The 25,839-nt window shown below is 45.4% G+C and overlaps 1 protein-coding gene across 1 annotated transcript; it reads right to left on the reverse strand.

Annotated features, from left to right (window-relative positions):
* Nucleotides 1–7,925: 7,925 nt before the first annotated feature.
* Nucleotides 7,926–9,932, reverse strand: LOC145399857 (uncharacterized). The gene has a single exon (XM_080272437.1). The coding sequence runs from the start codon at nt 9,930–9,932 to the stop codon at nt 7,926–7,928; it is 2,007 nt and encodes a 668-aa protein (XP_080128563.1).
* Between the last annotated feature and the right edge of the window lie 15,907 nt (nt 9,933–25,839).

The raw sequence follows: 25,839 nt of genomic DNA on the forward strand, positions 1-25,839 counted from the left end.
GGAGCTGCAAGGCTTGGTGGATGAGTTTGAGAGAGTGTGTAAGAAACGGAACCTAAAGGTGAATGTAGGGAAGAGTAAAGTGATGGTCTTTGAGAGAGGTGAAGTTAGTGAATGTACAGCGAGGTTAGATGGTGAGGAATTGGAAAATGTGAGTACGTTTAAGTATTTGGGTAATGTGATGAGTAAGGATGGAGGTTTGGAGGGTGAAGTGCTTGAAAAGGTACAGCAGGGAAGAAAGGTTGCTGGTTCCTTGAAAGCAGTGATAAGAAACGGAAGTGAGCATGGAAGTGAAAAAGTTACTACATGACAGTATTGTGATACCAACTCTAACGTACGGAAGTGAAGCTTGGACATTGTTGGAAGGACACAAGTCAAGAGTGAGAGCAGTGGAAATGAGTTATTTAAGAGGAGCCTGTGGAGTCACGTGGAGAGACAGGCTGACGAATGAGGATATAAAGGAGCGTTGTGGTGTTGATGTGGATGTGATAGGAAGCGTTATGAGGAACACACTGAGGTGGTTTGGCCATGTGGAGAGGATGGAGGGTGAAAGACTGACGAAGAGAGTGTATGTGAGTGAGGTGGAGGGGGGAAGAGGGAGGGGAGGCCGAGGATGAGATGGAGGGATGGGGTGGAGAGGTATATGAGAGAGGGGGCTGTGAGTGGGGACCAGGGCAGTGAAAGGGCGGGGGACAGGGCGACTTGGAGGCGATTTGTTTGTGGCCACCCCAAACGGGATTGAGGCATCTGGCAACAGATATATAGTATATATATATAAATATATACAGTATGTATATATATATATATATATATATATATATATATATATATTTTTATGTGTCCGACTCTGGGCAAAGGCTTCAGGGCCTATATCTCGGGGTCAGTAGCCTATCCCAAGGTCCAGTAGTCCTCCTACACCTCCACATGTCATCACTTCGGCGCTAACACCCACCGTCCATATTGAATACATGCTAGGGCTGTCTCATACAGGACTGGTGTATTGGTATTAGCGGGGATATTTTTACGACATGTCGGCGGGTCATCTCGTAGATCAGGAAAGTCTGCTTTTAATGAAATTCAAGTCCTTAAACTGTTCCCTGCCTCAGCCGGGATTCGAACCTGGGTCCATCAGGACTGCAGGCCGCCTCTCTACCGATTCAGCCACCCAATTCTACGTTGCCCCATGAGAAGCGTAGAAGCCTGGGACTAGGCAATTTGGTCCTGACATTTAAGATGAGAGTGACCAGCCTCACTCATCCCTGAGTGGCATTATGAGCCATAACCCCAACCATCCCTTGGATATAAACCTTCACCGGCTCAATCCGATTGGAGTGCTGTAATTACCCACTAAACCACCAGGTGCCAAAATTTGGTTATATGGTTACCACCCAGCATAATAAATGGTTTCCTGGTGTACAGGAAACCATTAGGCTTGTCACTCAGTGTAGAGTCATCAATAGGCAGAAGGAAGAGGAAAGAATGAAAGACAGAAAGACAAAAGAGGGAATGTAAAGTCACCCGTAGGCAGAAGGACGAGGAAAGAATGAAGTAAAGAAAGACAGAAGAGGAAGGAGGGAATGGAGAGAGGATAGGAAGGGGCAGACACTCGAGAGCAGCACTACATCGAGTGAGTGGATGGTGAGCGCCCCCACCTACTACCACAAATATATATATATATATATATATATATATATATATATATATATATATATATATATATATATATATATATATATATATATATACAGGGAAGTTGTCACCATACTATTGAGTTAATTAGTAAGGTCATCAGCGTGGCGGGGTCATTCACAAAAGGCTCTGGTGCGTCAGGATGAATTACCAACTCCAACTTTTTGTCAGGAGTTAAAAATCTTTTGGTTCAGAGGTCAACTATATTTAACTGGTTTTACCTGCCGTACACCTGGGTGTGTATATCCTATACACACACACACACACACACACACACACACACACACACACACACACACACACACACACAAACACACATATCTCTCTCTCTCTCTCCCTCTGTTGACATAAAGGGCACTATTCCAGTACACTCCTCATACACTACCACCAAACAAACTGTACACTGCCACTGTACCCATTACCACACTGTTGGCGCCAGGCAGTGTGCTGGCGGGGCAATACAGTGGCGGTGAAGAACAGGCTGGACGCCACTGATTCAAAACATCACGGTGATTAGCGTTGTTTTTAAAACGTTCTCTCAGTGAGGTACGTGGGTGTGATGCCATTATATGATATAGTATAGTACGGTAGCCCAGACGCCAAAACCACACACACCTCTTCACTTCCATGATGTAAGTTTTTGCTGTCTATAAATGACTGACTAGGAACTAAAGGGAACAGACACAGCCTTCATAATCACTCCTTGACGTGCTTACATAGTTGGATAAAATCGTTTACTGAAAGCTTGATTAAAATGAGAAGCAGGTCATCGTAGTGAAGGAGTAAATTATATTTCAAGTGTCTGTCCAACACGGAGTGATATTTATGTATGAATATAATATTGCACACAACATAATAACCTGGCTGGTGTTCACTTCACAAAGATGCAGGTGAGTCTTGTATAAATAAAGCAGAATGTTGCCGCCAGGTAAGCCGCTTACCTGTGCCATTTGAATTTAATAACCCCTCCCCACAGGAAAAAAATATCACACACACGGAATATATGTACCCCGCGGCACAGTGACATATAAATATTCTCTTAAAAACCAACACACTACAAACCTGTACAGATTAATAGTATACCACACACACACACACACACACACACACACACACACACACACACACACACACACACACACCAATATACAATCCTCTTAGCATACTCCCTAAAAGATAAAGGAATAATAGACAGAACGAAACTCATTACAAGTGAAAGAATATACTAAACTAAGAAACACAATAATAACGTCTCTGTTGACTCCTGCGTGGTCTTAGGTTACCAATTATAGAGGAAAGAGAGGCTGTGTGTGTGTGTGTGTGTGTGTGTGTGTGTGTGTGTGTGTGTGTGTGTGTCGCAGTGTATATTATAAACAGGTCACATACACATACATACACACGACACCTATACAGTATTGACACATTACTGTATGACGCACACACAAATATTCTCTCTCTCTCTCTCTCTCTCTCTCTCTCTCTCAGTCAGCCTGTACACAGCCAGGCCGCCTCTGGCCAGATTACCTCCTCCACTCTCCTTATAAAATCCTTCCCCAAGTGACAATAACAAACTTGAGGGTGATTTAAGGCTGGGCTATAAATTGGGCGGGAACTGGGCGGGCTGAGGGCAGGGTGGGCGTGGGAGGTGCCTAGTGGGTGGGGTGGGATGAGATGTGGGGGATATATTATTATTATGGGGTGTAATAATGGTGCTGGCGGAGAGAGAGAGAGAGAGAGAGAGAGAGAGAGAGACAGACAGACAGACAGACAGACAGACAGACAGACAGAGAATAAAAAGTAAAACAGAAAAAAAGGAAGAAAGAGAAGAATAAGCCGATGAAAAGGATGAAGCGTAGGTGAGTAAGAGGGAGAAGATGAAGAGGGAACAAGAGAAAGACAAGAACGAAAAGTAGAAGACCAAGGAGGCGAAAAGGGACGGGAAGGAAGAGGACCAGAGGAAGTGGTGATGGAAAAAGAAAGAGAAGAAAATGGAGAGGTGAAAGCAGAAAAACACAAACGAATGAGAATTGTGGGGAAAATCTGGAATAAGTGAAGAGTTTTTTGTACTGTTCAAAGGTTATATAGTTAAATAGGGTGTTAGGTGGTCTGATGTCTGAAAGAACGCGAGTTTAATCCCATGCAAGGGCCGCCTGATGTTCTGAATTTCGTTAAAACAGATTTTGCTGATTCTCCACAAGACCCACTGACATGTCATAAAAACTCAGGCTAACATCTTCACACCAGCCCTGATGTGATAGTCCTAGCATGTGCTGAATATGGACGGTGGTTACCAGTGCCAAAGGGGTGACATGTACGGGTGTGTGGCACATGGGAGGACGTTGTGCCTCTGCAAACAAACTATCACGTTTATATCTAGTCCTTGCATGTACTGAATATGGACGGTGGGTATCAAAGCCGAAGGGGTGACATGTAATGCCGTGTGACACATATGAGGACTGCTGTGCCAGTGGGAATGGACTATCACGTCTATATCTAGAGTTGCGCGATACATTCCAGTCATCCTCCAGGCACTGCTGTTGCGGACAGAAATACTGATCCATTCTGGCCAAGTCAATAAGGACATAGTAAACAAGGCCTTTTTAAACTCAGTGATATGATATTCGTAGTCCAAGAAGCTATTCAAATATCATGTAATAACTCTATCCTGTCACACAAAATAATTCCACACCTGTCACACTAAATAATTCCACACGTCACACTAAATAATTCCACACGTCACACTAAATAATTCCACACCTGTCACACACAAACAATGCAGTGATAATACTGTCAACAACTGTACACTCGCCGTCAATAATCTTGTAGAAACTCTTGAACTTCTATCAAAACCTAATTACAGTTTACTCAACGGGGATTAAGGATGTTGGAGTCTAGTTCACTGGATCGAACCCTCCCACGTGTAAAGGAATTATTGATCGACACTGTACACACAACACCCAGACTAATATCAAGGGTGTTGGAGTGTGGTGTTGGGGGCCAGACGCGTCAAGGAATTACTGACCGACACTGTACACACAACACCCAGACTAATATCAAGGGTGTTGGAGTGTGGTGTTGGGGGCCAGACGCGTCAAGGAATTACTTACCGACACTGTACACACAACACCAGCTCTTCCTCCTTCCATTAGCAAAAGAAGACATGTCAGAACTGTCAGTATCAGAGCCAGCCAGACCTGCCTTATTTACCAGCTACCGTACTCTCTCTCTCTCTCTCTCTCTCTCACACACACACACACACACACACACACACACACCAGTTTGGGTATCGGGTGTTGTGTGTGTTAGTGGACAGAATACACGTGGGTCACCCTTGTTTTTGTGTTCCACCCCTCGCCCCTCACCCTTCATCCCTCACCCCTCACCCCTGGCCTTTCACCCTCATCCTGTATCCCTCATTCATCACCCCCCCCATCTTACCCTTCACCCATCAACCTACCCCTCACCCAACCCCTCCCCCCCTCACCTAGCCCTCACCCCCAGTCCATCCCTTCCCTTCCTCCCTCCCCCCTCATCCGTCCCCCAACCTCTCTCCCCAGATCCTCACCCTCACCCAACACTCAACCCTCATCCTTCACCCCAACCCCTCCCCCCTGCCCCCACCACCACAGCCAGTCCACCCGGGGTCGTATTCACAAACCCTCCATCGCTGCCTAGTGTGAGTCAACCCATAGACTGATATTATCTGTTTTTATTACGATAGTATGAAGGCGTGCACTGGGAAACAGTGATCAAGGGTGAACCTGTGTGTGTGTGTGTGTGTGTGTATGTGTGTGTGTGTGTGTGTGTGTGTGTGTGTGTGTGTGTGTGTGTGTGTGTGTGTGTGTGTGTGTGTGTGTGTGTGTGTGTGTGTGTGTGTGTGTGTGTGTCATAAACATTACCCCCACGCCCCTGCTATCATGAAAAAATATTTATAATGATCGGAAGTGCCAGTGTATGGTGGGAAAAAATACAATCACCGTCTCACACGAGAGAGAGAGAGAGAGAGAGAGAGAGAGAGAGAGAGAGAGGAGGGGTGAATTCAGGATTAAGAATAAAAAATTACATATACGAACAAAAATATATAAAATTAACACAAAATACAGGTTTCGAACAAAAGAAAGAATAATGCCAACAAACTGTGTATATAATAACCGAAAACACACACACACACACACACACACACACACACACACACACACACATCAACTCAAGCTATGTATTTAATCCGGACCGAGAGGAAAAAATCTTATGTATCGACTGAGATTATAATAACACGGAGGTGAAAAAAAAAATGTAAGGAAAGTATGAAATGTAATCAGAGAAATGGAAGGGAATGGGATATGATGACTGAGGCAGGGGATCAATACACACACATACATACGTACATACATACATACATGCATACATAATTATTTTATACTTACAAATATACATACATACATACATACATGAATGCATACATTTATACATACATACATTTATACACACAAATATACATACATACACATACCTAACACTATACATACACCCTATAAAAACAGAATCGGGACCCTTACTGCACGATACAATATGCCACACCACACGAAGGAATTTGAAGCCCCAGCTAAGTTCTGGTGCGTATCAGTGGTCATTGCGAGACGCATCAGCTCGTGGGGTCCCGATTCTTTTTTTATAGGGTGTACATACATACATACATAAAACAAATATACATACATGCAGATATACATACACATACCTAAAACTACTGTATGTAAAGATGCATTCATACACACACACACACGATTGCACATACACTGACATACACAAATAGGCCTACACAAGAGATATGCAAACATAACACCCACACACACACACACACACACACATGTACTGCATACACACATAAAACTGTCCCTGCGTTACTGTGTGTGTGTGTGCTGGAGGGGCGTAAACGGTGGTACAGTGCCGTCTGCATTTAGTTATAAATCACACCAGTATTGGTTGATAAGGTGGTAACTGTAAAGTGGTGAGGGGATGTGTTGTGGTGTGTGTGTTGGAGGGGGTGGACGGTGGTGCTGTGTAGTCTGGATTTAGTTACATATCACGACAATATTGGTTAATACGGTCATAATGTACAGCAGTGAATGTGTTGTGGTGCTGAGGGGAGGCAAGCGGTGATGCAGAACAGCCTGCATTAAGTTATACATCACATCAATATTGGCTGAGTGCCGCATGGTGACCAAAGTATAATACTGTGAACACTACCCTGGCGAGGTATTCACAAAGGATCTTAACACCTTCTAGCATTTGGTTCGTTCTTCCTTGTATTGAAAAAAAAAAAAAAAAAGTCTTCCTTCTAAAATACAATTTTATATATATATATATATATATATATATATATATATATATATATATAATGGACACAGCTTTCATCAACCCTTTCACTGCTAGCTTGCTTTCATTGTCTTCCTTCTATAATACGATTGTATTTTAGACAATGAAAGCAAGCTAGCAGTGAAAGGGTTGATGAAAGCTGTGTCCATTATATATATATATATATATATATATATATATATATATATATATATATATATATATATATATATATATATATTGATACGGAACAGAGAAAGATAACGTACACTTTAAGTGAGAATACTAAGAGTCACTACTATCCCGTAAAGTTCCAGGTTCAAAACAAAAGAGTTAGGTAAAATTACAAGTTAAAGTTTAATGCTTAAACTAACAACAAAACATTCAGGACTCATAAGGATAATGTAATGGCAAAAACAGGTTAAATATATGGTTAACTGCAATAGCCTCTATTAACACGAAATTAGCAAGAGTAAATTTATCTAAGTCAGCCCTGATAAAATGAGATACCAGATAATACTCAGTGAATGCCAGATAAATTATTACAGATACAAACTATTATCAAAAATGACTGACATAAAGAACCCTACACGAATTACAAAAACTTCACTAGGCCTACAAATTAAACTTATGCTATACAGTACAAGAAAAAAATACAACAGTTATACTCAAATTACACACAGCTGCTAGATGGTTGGAGATTTCTTGAGCACTCACAATAATAATATTTGTACAGGGGAGGACAGAGATGTGAACAAAATGAGGAGCAGATCTAAGTGGTAATGATGCAGTGTGTTGTGTTGTGTTGGGATATTCGTCCCAGGACGTACTGGGACACGGGCAAACATGTGAGCCCGTCACAGTTGCGCTATGCATGCGCATCTATATTATCGTGGTGGAGGGTAGCGACTGACTACCCGAAGTAATAATGAGAAAGGAGCACGGGCAACTATGCCAGCGGCATCCCTCACCTCATCTTCTGATGGGACGTATGCCCCACTAGGGAGAGACCTGAGAGCAGAAGTCACAGGGCAATTCAAGAGATAGTGCAGTAGAGGCTCCTCCGACCTCTCTAAGCAGTGTTCACAAGGGTCTGGGTCCACTCCTTTTATCTGTTTATAGCATAAGTATCCCAAACGTAAACGCCGCAGCTTCACTAGCAGACAATTCGGTAAGCCCAGAGGGGGCTGCAATGGTGAATAAGAAGTGGCACTGGCATACCAAGTGGCGGATCGTGAGCCTTCAGCCACACATAGCCTATGTTCCTCCACTGAGTGATGTCCAATAGTCACAGCGAAAGATCTAATGATTTGAGCCTGACTTTTGCAGAGTGGGAACGTGACAGCAGGGAGAGTACAGGCAGAGCGCGCAGCCTCATCTGCCATCTCATTCCCCAAGATGCCAACATGACCTGGAAGCCAGTGAAGGATGATCGTGGCTCCCCCACGGACAAGGAGAGAAGCTACAGTGTATATGGAGGATAACAAAAAAATGTTGTCTTTGAGGGAGAAGGAGCGAAGGCGTACAATAGATGAGAGAGAGTCTGTATGAATAACCACACGGCTATATCGGCGGTTGTGTGCATGCCGTAAAGCTCCCAGAATAGCAGCGAGCTCTGCCTGGAAGGGAGACGCCCCCTGGGACACCCGCCAAGACTCCACCATGTCACCAAAAACAAAGGCCGCTCCAGCAGTGCCATCAGCTGCCACAGAGCCATCAGTATAATAAACTGCTGACCCTGCAGACCCTAGAGCAGCTACCCGGCGGAGACTATCCTGACGGAGGAGAGCTGGGATGGTATTGCGAGGCTTCCCACCTGCTGGATAAACACACCGGAAGAGGGGAGGCTCCCAAGGTGGTGGTTCCTCGAACCCGTAGAAGGGCGAGTCAGGGACCTGGCATATATCAGCAGTAGCACCCATACTATGTATCATAGCAACCGTGGCACGGGCCCAGTCCCGCCCAGGGGCCGGGTCAGGAGGGCGTGACAGAAGCCGCTTTAGTAGATAAGAGACTGGGAGATGTTGCCTGCGGTGCACAAGTTGCAGAGAGGTCGCTGCAGCCCGAAGCATAATGTGGCCTTTCAACGATGGGAAACCGCCCTCCACTCGCAGATTCACCAGTCTGGTCCAAGGGGGTGCATGCAGAATGATGCGCAGAGCCTCATTCTGCACGACCTCCAGAGACTGAGAAACACTTGGGGCAAGACCCGTCAGGCAGATGGCACTATAGTCCACCAAAGACCGAATAGCGTGGACATAGAACGTGCGCAGCACATAAAAAGAGGCCCCCAAACTCTTCTTTGAGAGGGAGCGAAGAGCAGACAGACGTGTCTTTGCCCGCTCGCGCAAGTACCTGACGTGGCTCTCGAAATTGAGGTTGCTGTCTAGTCGCACCCCAAGATACGTGTGTACTGCCACGAGAGACAGCTGGTGGCCACCAATCAGAAGGGGAAAGCGGGGAGGCCTAAGGCCAAAAGGCATGCATGTGGTTTTACCGTAGTTAATTTTTAGGCCCAGCTCCGCACACTTTCTATATAGCCGTGCAAGTGCAATGTTGGCATGTTCGTAACAATCCCTCCTGGCTATGACGAGGGCCAGATCATCGGCATAGCACAGGAGGGTAACGCCGCGCCCATAATCCTCAGTAAGTAGCCCCTCCATGAGGATATTGAAAAGGAGAGGGCTCAAGACACTCCCCTGGGGGGTGCCGTTTAGGTGGGTATGAAAGGAGGAGAGCTGCCCCTGGAAGCGGACCCCCGCAGCACGCTCATGAAAAAAGTCCACAAGCCATGACAAGAGCTTGCCACCCACTCCCTTGTCTGCAAGAGCCTGAAGTATGACTTTAGGGCTCGCCAACTCAAAAGCTTTCTCAAGGTCAAGGAAGACCGCCATCCCCACTCCACCCCGAAGTTCACCGAGGAGAGATGCAAGGCAGTGAGAGGCACTTCTGCCAGGATGATAGGCAAATATCCTCTGGTGAAGCGGACCTAACCTCCATGCCAGACAGCGCCCGCACAACCCGCTCAGCCGTCTTGGCAATACAGCTGAGCAGCGAGATGGGGCGCATGGCACCAGGATTGTTAGGCTTCGGGATGGGGTGGATGACAGCAGTCTTCCACGACCTCGGCAGACGCCCCTCAGACCACGAGAGGTTGAGCAGAGCAAGAAGCCGCTCCTTACCACAATCTCCCGCATGCGACAGGATGGAATAAGTCAGCCCATCAAGGCCTGGAGCAGTGTCCGCTCGATGCTGCAAAGCTGCCAGCAGCTCCCCACTAGTGATGGGGCAATCAGCTGGATCAGGACGGTCACAGGCCGCCTGAATAGCCTCAACACGAGAGGCGGACAGCTGCTCCTGAATGGCCAAGATGGACCGCGGGAGATTGCAGGACGCAGAGCGGTCTGCAAAGTGCTGAGCCAGGCGGCTGGCCTCTGCGACAGGATCAGGGTGTGAAGGTGGACTGGAGGGGCGTGGATCGGAGATGGACCTAATCCTCCTCCACATCTCACGGAGTGTGGAGTGAGAATCAAGGGTACGACACCACCTAATCCACGCCTCCTCCATAAGGCGGCGCTTCTCCGCGAGGACATGGCGAGACACGGCAGACAAGCACCGGCGGCACGGCGAAGTGCGGCGCCGCCGGTACTGTCTGCGAGCTGCATTTAGCCTCCGATTCAACTCCCTGACCCTATCACAATAGAACCAGCCATCCCGGTAGCACCTCGCAAAGCGCTGCTGCATCGGGATAGCAAGAGATGCTGCTTGCCTAAAAGCATCAGCAACTTGCTCCGCTCGACCCTCAAGGTCTGCTGCAGGGGCAGATGAGAAGGCAAGAGTGAGAGCCCTGTCAAAGGCTGCCCAGTCCGCCCTGCTAATATCCCACCTCTGAGGAGGCGACCCGGGTGGAGGAAGGGGAGCCAAAGGTAAATCAACCACAACAGCATAGTGGTCACTCATGAGGTGGGGATGGAGTGACCACATTGCCAAGCCTGCGAGAGGGGTGGAAACAAAGGTAAGGTCTAGTCGACCTCCTCTAATATGAGTAGCCTCACCGATATCATTCAGCAGGGAGACACCTCCCATCTCCTCCATAACTACAGAGATGTGCCGACCAGCCTCGTTGGTCTTGAGAGGCGAGGAAAACATATCGTGGTGTGCATTGAAGTCGCCTCCAATGAACACAGGCCCCCTCGTAGCCTGGGAGAACAAGTCCCCCAACTCCAGAGAGGCATCTCGGCCACGATATACATTAAACACAGTGAGGGGTGACCCCGCTAATTGTAGGATCACGCCCTGGACCTCAACACCAGTCCCACAGTAGGGAGGCTCATAGACTGCAGAACCGATGTGGTCCCTAACCAAAACGGCACAACCCTGAGCTACACCACGTTCACGAGGGAGGAGATAGGAGGTGTATCCCGCCAAACGAAACCGGGAGCTCTCAGTCAACAAGGTTTCCTGCAGGAGAATAACATGTGGTTGATCCCTGTTGGCCACCTCTTGCAGGAGGGGAAGCTTACTCATTGCTCCTGCGCAGTTCCATTGGAGGACCCTGAGGTAGGTACCGTCCTGGGGCCCGGAGACAGACAGAGGCGAACCTCCTCTGATTCCTGACCCACTGGCATCAAAGGAGGCACCAAGGGGGCCGATGGAAGATGAGGAGAGCCGGCCGCTAGGGTGCGGGGTGGCCGAGCCTTGATCTTGGCTACCTTTGAAGCAGCCCCTCTGGGGGACGACTTGGGCTTCCTCGGTGATCGAGGCCGCTTGGCTGAGGCAGGAGGAACAACGAGCTGTCGTTTCGCCTCGACTGCTTGATTTAGTGTACGGTCCACTACTGCCATTATAGGATCTGTGTTTAGCTGGACCCCCAGAGTCTGAGCCACGGTTTCTGCTATGGCAAGAGCCAATTGCGTCCCCAGGGTGCGCAGCTCGTCCAGTGTGAAGAGTGGGGCTGCTTGAGATTGATGTGCCTGCGGAGGAGGGGTTTGCGTTACCGGCGCGAGCACTGGATCCTCTTGGGAAGGAGGGGGCAGCAGGGGTGATGGATCCATTGAGGCCATGGGCCTGTGAACTTCCGCCACTGTCTCGATGGTCTGTGCGGGAGTTGGCAGGGGAGGAAAAGCAGTCGTATCTAATACAGGAGGAGTCTGTGCCTGGGGGCGGCGTTGTTGGCCCCAAACAAAAGTGCCTGGGGGGGCCGGCGTTGAGACCAAGGACTGCTGTTCCTGCACCCAAGAGACCTGCCTTTCTCTGCCCTGGTTCACCCTCTTCACCCTCGCTGGGCAACTGGGATGCCAGGCGTGGTGTGCTCCTGCACAGTTGGGACAGCGGGAGGTGACCGGCTCCTTTGCTCGGAATTTTGCCAAGCACTGCTCCGTGTCGTGGGAGCCGCTGCAGATCCCGCACACTGCAGGCCTGGTGCAGCTTGCACGATGGTGTCCGAACCTCTGGCAGCGGTAGCACCTCAGTGGCTCTGGAGTGTACGGGCGCAGCCAGTACACTCCCCAGTTCCCAAGATCGAGAGAGGGGACAAGGGGGCCGCGGAGGGTGACACACACCTGCAAGGTTTCCTCCCGCGTCCTCTGGTGCTGGCACCTGGTGGCCTCCTCTACTAGGTCGTGCCTGCGAAGGATGTCTAATGGGAACCGACGAGGGTATCCCATCACTACAGCCTTCGTCACCTGTCCACCCCGTGTGAGCTCTGTCACCTTCACTGTTGCCGCCTCGTCCTCTGCTACGGCCTTGAGCTGCTGGTAAGCCTCTTCCGTGGAAGGAATGAGGACACAACTTTCGTCCCTGCCAAAGCGATTCCTCGCTGCAAGACCCGGCAACTGGCTCTCCAGGGCCGCCACTGCATCGTAGCTGGTGTCGTAACCCGATTGCAGTGGAACCCTGAAAGCTGGAAAGGAGGAGCGGGGTGGAGGAGGGGCTGCCACAGACACTGAAGGGCGAGGTGGAGGAGGTTGCTGTGGAGCAGTCAGAGAAAAACCCTGGGCCGCAGGCTTGGTCATGGTTGCGCGCTTAGCTCTGCCGAGACACAAGGGTAAACCCTTCATCATCGGCAGAGCCATGTTTAACAGCAGGAGTAGCAGCAGCGGTTGAAACAGCATCAACCTGAGAAGTAGCAGTGTCAGGGTTTGAAGCAGGCACAATGTCATCCATCCCCTCATGACGGCGAGCTATCTTCCGTGGTGCTGTAGAGGAAGCAGAGGAGCAAGAAGCTGGATGTTCCGGATCAGCACAACCGCCAGCAGACACGGTCGAGCTATCCCCTGATCCACAACGCTCCCTTTTCCTGCCAGTAGAGAAAACTCCTGGCCTCTAGCAGCAGCTGGATGGGTTACCGAGGTCAAGACACCCTGGGCCGAGACAGCAGCTGGATGGGCGACCGCAGCAATGCTCCCACCCAAGACCCCAGGAACCGTCTCAACCCTACCTCCAGCATAGGGGACGCGAGCAGATGAACCAGGCAGCTGGATCCTAGATGGCATAGGAATCCTCGAAGGCCCTGGGGGCCTAGACCTCGACTTGCCTGTCATCACACACAGGCACAAACACCCACACTAACACTCACACAACCACACAGAACAGGCACACAGAAACGCAGGAAGAAGCCTACCTACTGTGGCAGGAATCTGCCCCTCCGCTAAGCGGAGGACGCGGCAGCCCTTACCACAGCCCCGAAGGTCTTGCCTAACCCTAGCCCTAAACAAAGTTTTGGCTCACCCCTGCAGCTTCCTATAACCACCCCGACTACGGGGCCCCCTTGTGTACCAGGCCTGCGCCTGGAAACCGCGGGGTTCGGCTTCGTACCACGTACCAGGGGAACACTAAGAGCCAGAAAGGAAATACAGTAAGAGGCAAAAAGAAACCACTGAAGGGCGAGCGCGCACAAGCGTGAGCACCCCGATACACAACAGTGGCTGGAGACCAAGGCGTGGTCAGGATGAAGGCGGCAAGCAACGACAGCAACAACACCTCAAAGCACTGTCAAGAGACAAGAGGGGCAGAGCAGCTCGATCAACGGCGAACCGGAGAGCTGTTACCCTTGTTGAAACAAGACAGGAGCAGGAGATGTTGTCAGTGTGGAGGCAGGCAGCAGAGTGAATGATGCAGAGACTGAGCTCATTATATAGGGGCTGGCAGAGCTTGATACAACTTGTAAGAGGGACGTGCAAATGAAGCCATGGGGACAGAGAGCTGAAAATCCCGCAAAGTATAACATAGAGAACGACTTACTCTACTATAACGGTAGAAGGGGGGAACTGAGGCAGAACACGCTCGTGATCAAACATGCAGCATACTGTGCGTTAAAATTACACAAAGGATGATGAAATCATAGGCTATGTAACACCTCCCCACAAAGAAAAAGAAATTTACAAAGGAAATTTCTTATTACTCTAAAACAATCTGTATATGGCATTACAGACCATGCAAAGGTCTTTCCTAATGTTACAAAAAATGAGATCTCCCTAGCACGTTCAGTCACAGGTACTTGCCAGTATCCCTTTAACAAATCAAACCCACTTATGTACCTAGCCTTTCCGATCTTGTCTATGCAATCTTCCACACGAGGGAGAGGGTAAGTGTCTGTTTTGGTTATCTGATTAACACGTCTGTAGTCGATGCAAAGCCTCTGTGACCCACCTGGCTTAGGGACTAGAGTGACAGGAGAACTCCACTCACTCTGACAGGGCTCAATCATCTTGTGGTCCAACAGGTAGCCAAGCTCCTTCTGGATGAGAGGAACTTTCACTGGGTTCACACGGTAAGGAGGCAATTTAATTGGCTTTGCGTCTCCAACATCGACATCATGCATCAACACAGTGGTTCTTCCTGGAGTGGCACGGAACACTTGCGGGTACTCCTGCAGTAATGCCGAAAACTCCTGCCTTTCCTTGGGTGGTAGATGAGAAAGCTTAGTCTGGAGATCATTCATGATATCAGGATTCTTCCCCAAACTATCACTCAGGCTCATACTGCATGGGAGAGCTTCACTTGCAGACTCGGGTGGAACAGCTACAGTGCAGACTGGATTATTTTCGTCCCGCCTGTGATATAACTTTAGCATGTTGATGTGACATAGTTGCTTGCTCTTTCTACGATCTGGTGTGGCGATGACATAGTTCACATCACTGATTTTCTTCTCCACGAAATAGGGGCCACTAAACTTGGCTTGAAGAGGTTGCCCATGAACTGGTAGCAGAATCAAAACCTGATCTCCTGGCTGAAAGTGGCGTAACCTGGACTTCTTATCATACCAAGTCTTCATCTTCTCCTGAGCAGCTCCTAAATTCTCTCTCGCCAGCTGTAAAGCAGTGGACAGCCGTTCTTTGAAATTCATCACATACTCCAGCAGGTTGACGTCATCTTCCTCCGACAGCCAGCATTCCTTGAGTAGCTTAAGGGGTCCTCTTACTTCATGGCCAAACAGTAGTTCAAAAGGTGAGAAGCCCAGTGATTCATTTGGAGATTCTCTTGCAGCAAACACAACGAATGGAAGACCTTTATCCCAGTCTTTCTGATGTTCCAAACAGTATTTCTTGAGCATCAATTTGAGTGTTTGATGATATCTCTCCAACGCTCCTTGGGTCTGGGGATGGTAAGCTGAAGACGTGATCTGGGTGATGCCCAACTCTTTCAGAGACTGTTTGAAAACGTTTGACATGAAATTACTTCCCCGGTCTGACTGTACCTCCTTGGGCAGACCAAATTTTGTGAAGAACCCTAGCATTTCCTTAACCACGTTCTTTGCTGAGATGTTTCTAAGTGGAATGGCTTCAGGATAACGAGTAGCCATATCAATCATGGTCAACACATAAGAAAATCCTGAAGAAGTCTTAGGAAGAGGGCCCACAATATCCACCAACACACGGGTGAAAGGCGCCTCAAAAGGAGGAATGGGAACTAGAGGTGCAACCTTTTCGGTCTGATTACACTTCCCCACAACTTGACAGGTGTGACAAGACTTACAATACCAGGAAACATCCCTGAAGATACCTGGCCAGTAGAAGTGTTTCAAAATGCGTGCCACAGTCTTCCTCACTCCAAGGTGTCCTGCCAAACTGGAATCATGAGCCACTCTAATGATATCCTGCCTACAAACACGAGGGATGACAACTTGATGTACAACCTCCCATTCACAGTCGGCTGATGCTGTTGGGGGCCTCCACTTCCTCATAAGTACTCCTGACTTTACATAATAACAAGTAGAAGCACCAGCTGACTCCTCCTCACTGCAAGCAGAGTTAGCTAGACCTTTCAACTCAGGGTCAGCAACCTGCAACTCAACCAACTCTTGACGAGACAAATTATCAACACTACGGGGTACTGCCTCATCTGGTGAGTGGTCCAAATTAGCAAGAAAAGTGTCAGCTAGGATAACATCATCATCATCATTATCCTCTAAATCACCAGTAACTTTAGACTTAGCCCTAGTGACAGCACATGCAGGGAACACATCAGGGACATCACAATCCTGGGACGCAGCCACTGGCTCACTAGACAACTGAGGAGCTGGACACACTTGACTTCCACCAATATCATTTCCAAGTAAGAAAGTTACACCTGACATTGGGAGTGTCTCAACCAACCCAACCATAACAGAACCATTAACAAAACCAGACTCTAAATTCACTCTGCACAGAGGAACAGAGAAGTAATTATTCCCTACACCTTGTAAGATTACAGTTTCATCAGAGGAATTAAAATTAGAGCCTAGAACACTGGTCAGCATAAGGGATTGGCAAGCACCTGTATCACGATATATTTGAACTGATTTCCTGTCATTACTGTCCAGAGGACTGACAAAACCATCAGACAGGAAATTAGCACAGGAACTCTTGAGAGTGTCACCCACGTTACTGCTCAAAAGAGGAGCTCCATCATGAGAATTTAAGTTACCCCTCAAAGCAGGTTCAGTTAACTCGGTTAAAGAATTCTGGGAACTCTCAAGAGTGGACACTAGACCAATTGACTGAATATTTAAAGACTCCTTTTTGTTCACATCACGCTGTTTCCTGAAACATCTCTCCGTAGTATGACCAAGCTTACTACAATAAGTACATTTACTTTTCTGAAATCTAGAGGTGAAGCTGGTATTTACTTCCTGAGAAACATCATCCTTATTCTCTTTCCTGTTACCTGTACTCTGAGTAGAGGCAACGTACTTACTCTCAGCTTTCCCTTTTTCTCTAGAATATCTCTTGTGAGTGAGAACATACTCATCAGCTAAAACTGCAGCATCAGACAAATTATCTATTCTTTTCTCATCAAGATATAGGCTTACATCTTTACTAATACACCTTTTGAAATCCTCCAGCAAAATCATCTGCTTAAATTTACCAAAATCAGAATCCACATTCTTAGAATTTAACCACTGCTCTAACAGATCTTCTTTGATTTTTGCATACTCAACATGGGATTGCTTATCTTGCTTATAAGTTGTCCTAAATTTTACTCTATAAGCTTCAGGAACAAGCTCATAGGCCTTAAGAATCAAGCTCTTAACTACATCATAATTATCAGACTGATCCTGAGGCAAAGATGCATAAGTTACTTGAGCTTTACCGGTGAGAACAGTTTGAAGGAGTACTGGCCAATACTCCTTAGGCCAATTAAAACCTGTAGCTACCCTCTCAAACAACTGAAAATACTTTGTTAAATCAGATTCATTAAAAGGAGGGACAAGTTTAACATTTTTAGCCACATCAAAACCATCAGAGCTAGATGATCCAGTTCCACCTTGTTTCATGCGAAACTCATGGTCTGCCTGAATCCTAGCAATTTCAACTTGTGCCTCAGCCTCCTGAGTACATTTACTGAAATTCAGCCTCCTTACTGAAATTCAGCCTCCTTAGCCTGTGCTTGAAATTCAGCTTCCTTCACACGAGACTCCGCCTCCTTAGCCTTAGCCTCCTGCAGGGCTAGCTGTAACTTAGCTAATTCAATCTGCGTTTGCTCATTTGGAGGAGTTACATTAAACAAGCTTTTATTAATCATGCCAACAATTTGATCTTTAGAATGATGAGAGTGAACTGCAATTCCCAATTGTTGAGCAACAAGCTTAAGTTCATTCTTTGTTCTGTTTTCTATATCACACACTGTTTGCACATTTGACAAAAAATCTTTGGCTTCATCAAGTGTAGAAATAGTAGCCATCATGAATATATCACAGTCACAAAATATCAAACAATATCCTTATGATAATATCCTGAATATCCTGATATGAGGTCGCCAAATTTATGTTACGGAACAGAGAAAGATAACGTACACTTTAAGTGAGAATACTAAGAGTCACTACTATCCCGTAAAGTTCCAGGTTCAAAACAAAAGAGTTAGGTAAAATTACAAGTTAAAGTTTAATGCTTAAACTAACAACAAAACATTCAGGACTCATAAGGATAATGTAATGGCAAAAACAGGTTAAATATATGGTTAACTGCAATAGCCTCTATTAACACGAAATTAGCAAGAGTAAATTTATCTAAGTCAGCCCTGATAAAATGAGATACCAGATAATACTCAGTGAATGCCAGATAAATTATTACAGATACAAACTATTATCAAAAATGACTGACATAAAGAACCCTACACGAATTACAAAAACTTCACTAGGCCTACAAATTAAACTTATGCTATACAGTACAAGAAAAAATACAACAGTTATACTCAAATTACACACAGCTGCTAGATGGTTGGAGATTTCTTGAGCACTCACAATAATAATATTTGTACAGGGGAGGACAGAGATGTGAACAAAATGAGGAGCAGATCTAAGTGGCAATGATGCAGAGACTGAGCTCATTATATAGGGGCTGGCAGAGCTTGATACAACTTGTAAGAGGGACGCGCAAATGAAGCCATGGGGACAGAGAGCTGAAAATCCCGCAAAGTATAACATAGAGAACGACTTACTCTACTATAACGGTAGAAGGGGGGAACTGAGGCAGAACACGCTCGTGATCAAACATGCAGCATACTGTGCGTTAAAATTACACAAAGGATGATGAAATCATAGGCTATGTAACAATATACACACCTCTGTGGTACAGTGGTAGTGTGTGCGTTTCGCACGCTGGAGTTGTAAAAACTTTGGGAAGCGTTCACCAAGCCAATTGCTACTTTGGCGGACACAAGGGGTGCTGTGGTTGAACCAGTGTCGCATACTAGTATGCTTGCACCCAATCGGCTTAAGGCGGGCCGATTACACTTGGTTCACAGAGTACACACACATCCAAAGCCACTACAACACTACAATCACACTCACAAGCACTTCTCACCCTACATACAGTCTCTACCAGACAGCCTAAGCCACTGGGTAGAGATACATTGGCTGTATCGTCCCTGCTTCGGTAGGGATAGGCCCTTTCTGCGGTGGACCTCAACGGCTGATTATATATATATATATATATATATATATATATATATATATATATATATATATATATATATATATATATATATATATATATCAATCATTTCCTGTGGCACCGTCGGGGATGCATAGGGCCTCGATGAACTCACACCACCACATCCTATCTTGTGCTAACTCCTCAAGATTTCCCCAACACTCATCTCCAGCTTCCCGTCTCATTGTCCTCACCCACGTCTCTTTTGGCCTTCCTCTACCTCTCCTACCAAGTGCCACCCACCCCGGTGTACCTCGTACTATTCCCTGTCTCCTATACACATGTCCTAGCCACTTCCATCGTGAGAATCTAACATATTCATCGATCGGCTGCACTTCCGTTATTTCTCTAATTCTACTATTTGGTATCCTTTCCCACCACTTAACTCCTAATATTCTTCTAAGTGCTTTTTTTTTCAAACACCAAGAATTTATTTTCCATAGTCACTGTGCTGTACCAAGACTCGTGTCCATAAATTAAGATACTCCTAACCATTACCTTATAAAGTTTGATTTTTGTATGCACAGAAAAATTGTTATTATTCCAAATATTTTTAAGCATTCCCATTGCCTGATTAGCCTTCTTTAACCTTTCCTCGAATTCAAAGTTCAAAGAACCATCCTTGGCTAAATAAGTACCTAAATATTTAAACCTATCAACTTGTTTTACAACCATACCTCCAATTACACATTCCTGCGCATTTTCCATATTCATATTGATTATTTCAGTTTTTCCACAATTAATAACCAAACCCACCTTGCGACCTTCACTCACCAAACAGTCCAACACTCTCTGCATCTCTTCTGGCCCATCACAAATCAAAACTATATCATCTGCATAATCTAAATCCAAAAGTTTCCTGTTCTCTCCCCAAAGTATACCTGCACCGGTTTCTGTTCCAACGCGTTTCATAATGTAATCAATGACCAATATAAATAGTAAAGGCGATAGAACACCACCTTGAATTACTCCAGACTTGACTTCAAACGAATCACTCAGACAACCATCAACCATCACTTTACAAAATGTGTCCTCATGCATGTTCATAATGACCCTCACAAACTCCTCTGGTATTCCATAATGTCTCATGATCTTCCCCATAGTCTCTCTCGAAACACTATCAAAAGCCTTTTCAAAATCAACAAAACAAAGACTTAACGGTACTCTCATTTCATTAACTTGCTGCATCAAATGCCTAACTATAAAGATATGATCATTGCAACCACGTCCCTTTCTAAAACCAGCCTGTTCATCCCTCAGAATACCCTCAACCACCGGCTCCAACCTATTTAACAACACTCTACTGAAAACTTTCAAAGCTATCGGTGACAAAGAGATTCCCCTCCAATTACCACATTCACTCAGGTCTCCCTTCTTCGGAACTTTAACAATTACACCATTCTTCCAAACTGATGGTAGTAACCCCGTCACCCATATCTTATTGAATATCTTGGTCAAGATCATTATTAATCTATCCCCCTCCACTTTAAACATTTCCGGAAATAAACCATCCTCCAATGGTGCCTTATTATTCTTTAACTGTTTTACTGCTTTCTCCACTTCTGCAAGCCTCAACTCTCCTGTTTCTATATTTAAATCTTCCTGAGCAGACGGTATATCCTCTTCTGGTGGTATTGGTCTATTAAGAACTGTCTCAAAATGCTCTTTCCATCTATTTTTAATATCTCCATCTTTGGCCAATAAATTTCCTTCCCTGTCTCTAACTGGTATTTCCTTGCGTTTACCTGCATTACCACTCAGTTCGCTAATCGATTCATATGCTATTCTTTGACTCTATCCATCATTTTTGTTTATTAAGATTTCAGTCTCTGCAACCTTTTCATCCACACATCTTCTTTTATCTCTCCTAGCTAACCTTCTTACTTCTGAATTCAAACTCCAGTACGCAGCTCTTGCTAATTCAATCTCTTGTTCATCAACGCATTGCATCTCACTCCTCAATTTAGCCTCACCTCTCTTTTTTATCATATCCCACGTTTCCTCTGACATCCATTTCTTTCTCCTGAATCTATGTCTCCTTCCAATCGTACATTCAGCAGTCTCATGCAAAACTTTGTTCACATCCTCCCACATCTCATCTACACTTCTCTCCCCTCTTCCAACGTTTCCAACACCAAAAACCTATTTCTGCATTCTAATCTGAATTCCTCCTTTTCTTCTCCTTCCCTTCTAAGCTTAACAATATCGTATCTACCAACACCAGATATTTCCTTCTTCTGATTTTTAAGTTTAAACCTTATTTTTGCAATGCTGAGTTGATGGTCACTACCAATATCCGCTCCCAGTTTAACATGAACATCTAGCAGAGAACTTCTATGCCTCCTACTGATAGCGATGTGATCAATCTGATTTTTATATTTTCCACACGGCGACACCCAAGTTGTCTTGTGTATATTGCAATGCTGAAAGAGTGTGCCCCGATGACTAAGTCATTTGCTAGACAGAAGCTTCCAAACCTCACTCCGTTTTCACTCATCCTACTACCAACTCCCATCTTACCCATACATGCCTCAAATCCCTCATTTGAACAGCCCATTACTGCATTAAAGTCTCCAACGCAGATCAAAACATCATGTCTAGGTACCCTTCCTACTCCTTCTTGCAACTTTTCATAAAATGTGTCTTTCCTTTCATCGAGTGCATCATTAGTAGGTGCATAACACACAAACAGACTGATGTTACCATGATTTGATTTAAACCGTGCGTATAACAATCGCTCATCTATAGGATCCCACTCACATAAAGCCTTATTTGCCTTACAACCCAGCAACAATCCTACTCCCTGATAATGCATTCCGTCCTGTCGGCCAGATATCAATAAACGTATACCATCCTCCAAATCCAACTTATCGACTCCAATTAATCTTGTTTCTGTCAGAGCACAAACATCAAGTCCGTAATTTTGAAAAACCTTCACTAACTCATCGATTTTACCGTCATGATTTAGCGTTCTCACATTCCAGTTACCAATTTTAATTGTATTTTTTGCATTAACAAATGAATTAGATTGTAATTGAGGCAGCCGTGAGATTCTTAGCACCCCCTGCCCATTTAAGGGCTGCACGGGACTTGGGGCCATTATTGTTCTTTCGGAGTCCATCAAGGTTTCTTTGGCTAACTTCCTGAACACCACGCCAATGTGTTGCAGTCGCAGTAGGCAGCTAACTTGCCTGATTGCCCACACCCGAAAGACCCAGCTATGCTGTAGCCAGTCACGTGCCGGCATGCTTCCCAGCCATTTCACTCTCAAGGAGTTCCTCTGCCTGAGAAAGCAGCCACCCCCCTGCTCCCGAGGGCTTTTGATCTGTGTATATATATATATATATATATATATATATATATATATATATATATATATATATATATATATATATATACTGTATGTCGGTATAATTAGTTATGAAAGCCGGAAATGTAGAGTGGTTGTTTTATTAAATTCGGTGGCAATTTCGCTGACGATGCCGCCCTGCTGGCAAAAATGGTTGGCGTTTGAAAGTGACTGTACGAAAGAATAAAGTTATGAGGAAATTATGGTGCATTTGAGATATATTGGAAAGAGGAGGAGAGGGAGACCGGGGACGTGATGAAGTGCAGCATAGTTATAATGAGAAAGACTGCATGAGATGAAAGTTATGATGCCTTTGAGATATCTCTAATAGACATACTTACTGCATTTGTATGGCTGATGGCTGAGAGAGAGAGAGAGAGAGAGAGAGAGAGAGAGAGAGAGAGAGAGAGAGAGAATCATATACTGAAAATTGAGAAAATTAGAGACTGAAAGAAGAGTAGGTTTAGACCCCCCCCCCTCTCTCTCTCTCTCTCTCTCCAGAGGTCCAGCGGTCGTGTAGTGTTAAATGGAACGAAACGGGACGCGACCAAATGGAAAGGATGATACGGAGCGGAATGACCTGGTACAGAGCTGAAGGAACGAAACGGAACGGAACAGAATGATACGGAGCTGAACGAAATTATATGGAACGAAGCGGAACGATACGGAACTTGATGGAACGATGATTAATGGTACGGAGCGGAACGTAACCCAGCAGCACCCTACCCATTCCGTACGAAGATGAGCGAAAGAACACGGAACAATATGGAAAGGCTGTGTACTGGACGAAACTGTAAGGGAAAAGCTGAAGAGTGACGGTGAACGAAAGTGAGGGAAACTGAGGCCTGGAACGAACCTGAACAATATGATGTGAAATGCAAGGGAAACATTATAAGACACTGTATGACCTGTAGCAAGTATTGGGGCTGCCATACCAATCTTTGGGACAACTCTGCCTTTGATATCTTCATCATCATCATCTTCGTCATCTTCTAATCGTGAATCATCATCACCATCTTCATCATCTTCTCATCCTGAATCACCATCACCATCTTCATCGACAACATCAACATCTCATCACCATCTTCTTTCTCCACCTCCCCTTCTTCTTCGTCTTGTTTTTCTTCTTTTCTTTTTCCTTTCCCATTTTCTTCATCATTCTTTGCATAAAACACATTACCAGTCACGTGTATGCTGCCTCCATCGTGTTAATATGGACACTGTTTGTACAGTAAGATACAAGCGGATATTGGCGTGCAATGTGCAGAATAAATAACTAAGGAAGCGGTGATAGGATATCCCCAAAGCCACTTATATTACGGCCTTGGGTGCGCCTGAGGTTTACTGATAGACACCTGTGTGGATTAAACTGACACGACACTCAGGACATGCAAACTGACATGGGATATAGTGACACGGAAAACGGCACCAGCCAGTACTTCAATACGAGACACAGAGAGACAGACAGACAGATAGGCAGATATATATATGTGTGTGTGTGTGTGTGTGTGTGTGTGTGTGTGTGTGTGTGTGTGTGTGTGTGTGTGTGTGTGTGTGTGTGTGTGTGTGGAGAGAGAGAGAGAGAGAGAGAGATCCCATACATCCCCAAACCATTATAATAAAATCCCTGCAGGCAAATGGTACCTATTATCAGAAAAACCATTTTTCCGATAAACCTTGCAATTACCTTCGTCGTATCAAAATTTCGGCGGCTGGGCGTATTTCCATATAAATGTTCTTATTTCCCACCAACCTGCTACCTAACGCCTTCAACCATGCAAATGTTAAGGTCGATATTTTCCATCCCAAAACACTGGCCATTTTCATATATATTCGTGTTATTCACTTGTAATAACTACGTCTGGCTTGAGGGTTGAATATCGGCAATGTTTATATGTGTAGTAGTATTAGTCACTGATAATAACTAAGTCTGGGTTGAGGGTAGGCTATTATAAATGTTCCTAGTTGTATTATTTACTGATAATAACTAAGTCTGGGTTGAGGGTAGGCTATTATAAATGTTCATAGTTGTATTATTTACTGATAATAACTAAGTCTGGGTTGAGGGTAGGCTATTATAAATGTTCATAGTTGTATTATTTACTGATAATAACTAAGTCTGGGTTGAGGGTAGGCTATTATAAATGTTCCTATGTATACTACTATTACTGAAGGACAATAAATCTGTGTTCAAGGTACACTATTATGAATGAGAGGGTGGTAGTATAAGGAGTTCTGGAGACTCGTAACACCTCTTCCTTGGTGATTTACTCTGCACATTACCCATCGCTATTCCCTATGTTAATGCTGTCAGTTATGATGACATTCACCAATAAAAACAACACATAAAATAATGTTAAAGTTAAAATGAAAGATCAGTAAGGAAGATGAGCTACGTCGGTTGCCACACACTGAACTACTGCCAACACATACTAGTACACACACTGAATTACTGCCAACACATACTAGTACACACACTGAACTACTGCCAACACATACTAGTACACACACTGAACTACTGCCAACACATACTAGTACACACACTGAACTACTGCCAACACATACTAGTACACACACTCAACTACTGCCAACACATACTAGTACACACACTCAACTACTGCCAACACATACTAGTACACACACTCAACTACTGCCAACACATACTAGTACACACACTCAACTACTGCCAACACATACTAGTACACACACTCAACTACTGCCAACACATACTTGTACACACACTGAATTACTGCCAACACATACTAGTACACACACTGAACTACTGCCAACACATACTAGTACACACTCTGAACTACTGCCAACACATACTAGTACACACACTCAACTACTGCCAACACATACTAGTACTGACCAACAGGTTTATTATATAGAACTTACAGACTCGCTACATCTCCACTCCTCTGTGTGTGTGTGTGTGTGTGTGTGTGTGTGTGTGTGTGTGTGTGTGTGTGTGTGTGTGTGTGTGTGTGTGTGTGTGTGTGTGTGAGAGAGAGAGATTGGTTCACAAGTGTGGTGTGG

Source organism: Coenobita brevimanus, chromosome 50, assembly GCF_032717465.1.
Source record: "Coenobita brevimanus isolate Jiangsu-jjx chromosome 50, ASM3271746v2, whole genome shotgun sequence".
NCBI lineage: Eukaryota > Metazoa > Arthropoda > Malacostraca > Decapoda > Coenobitidae > Coenobita > Coenobita brevimanus.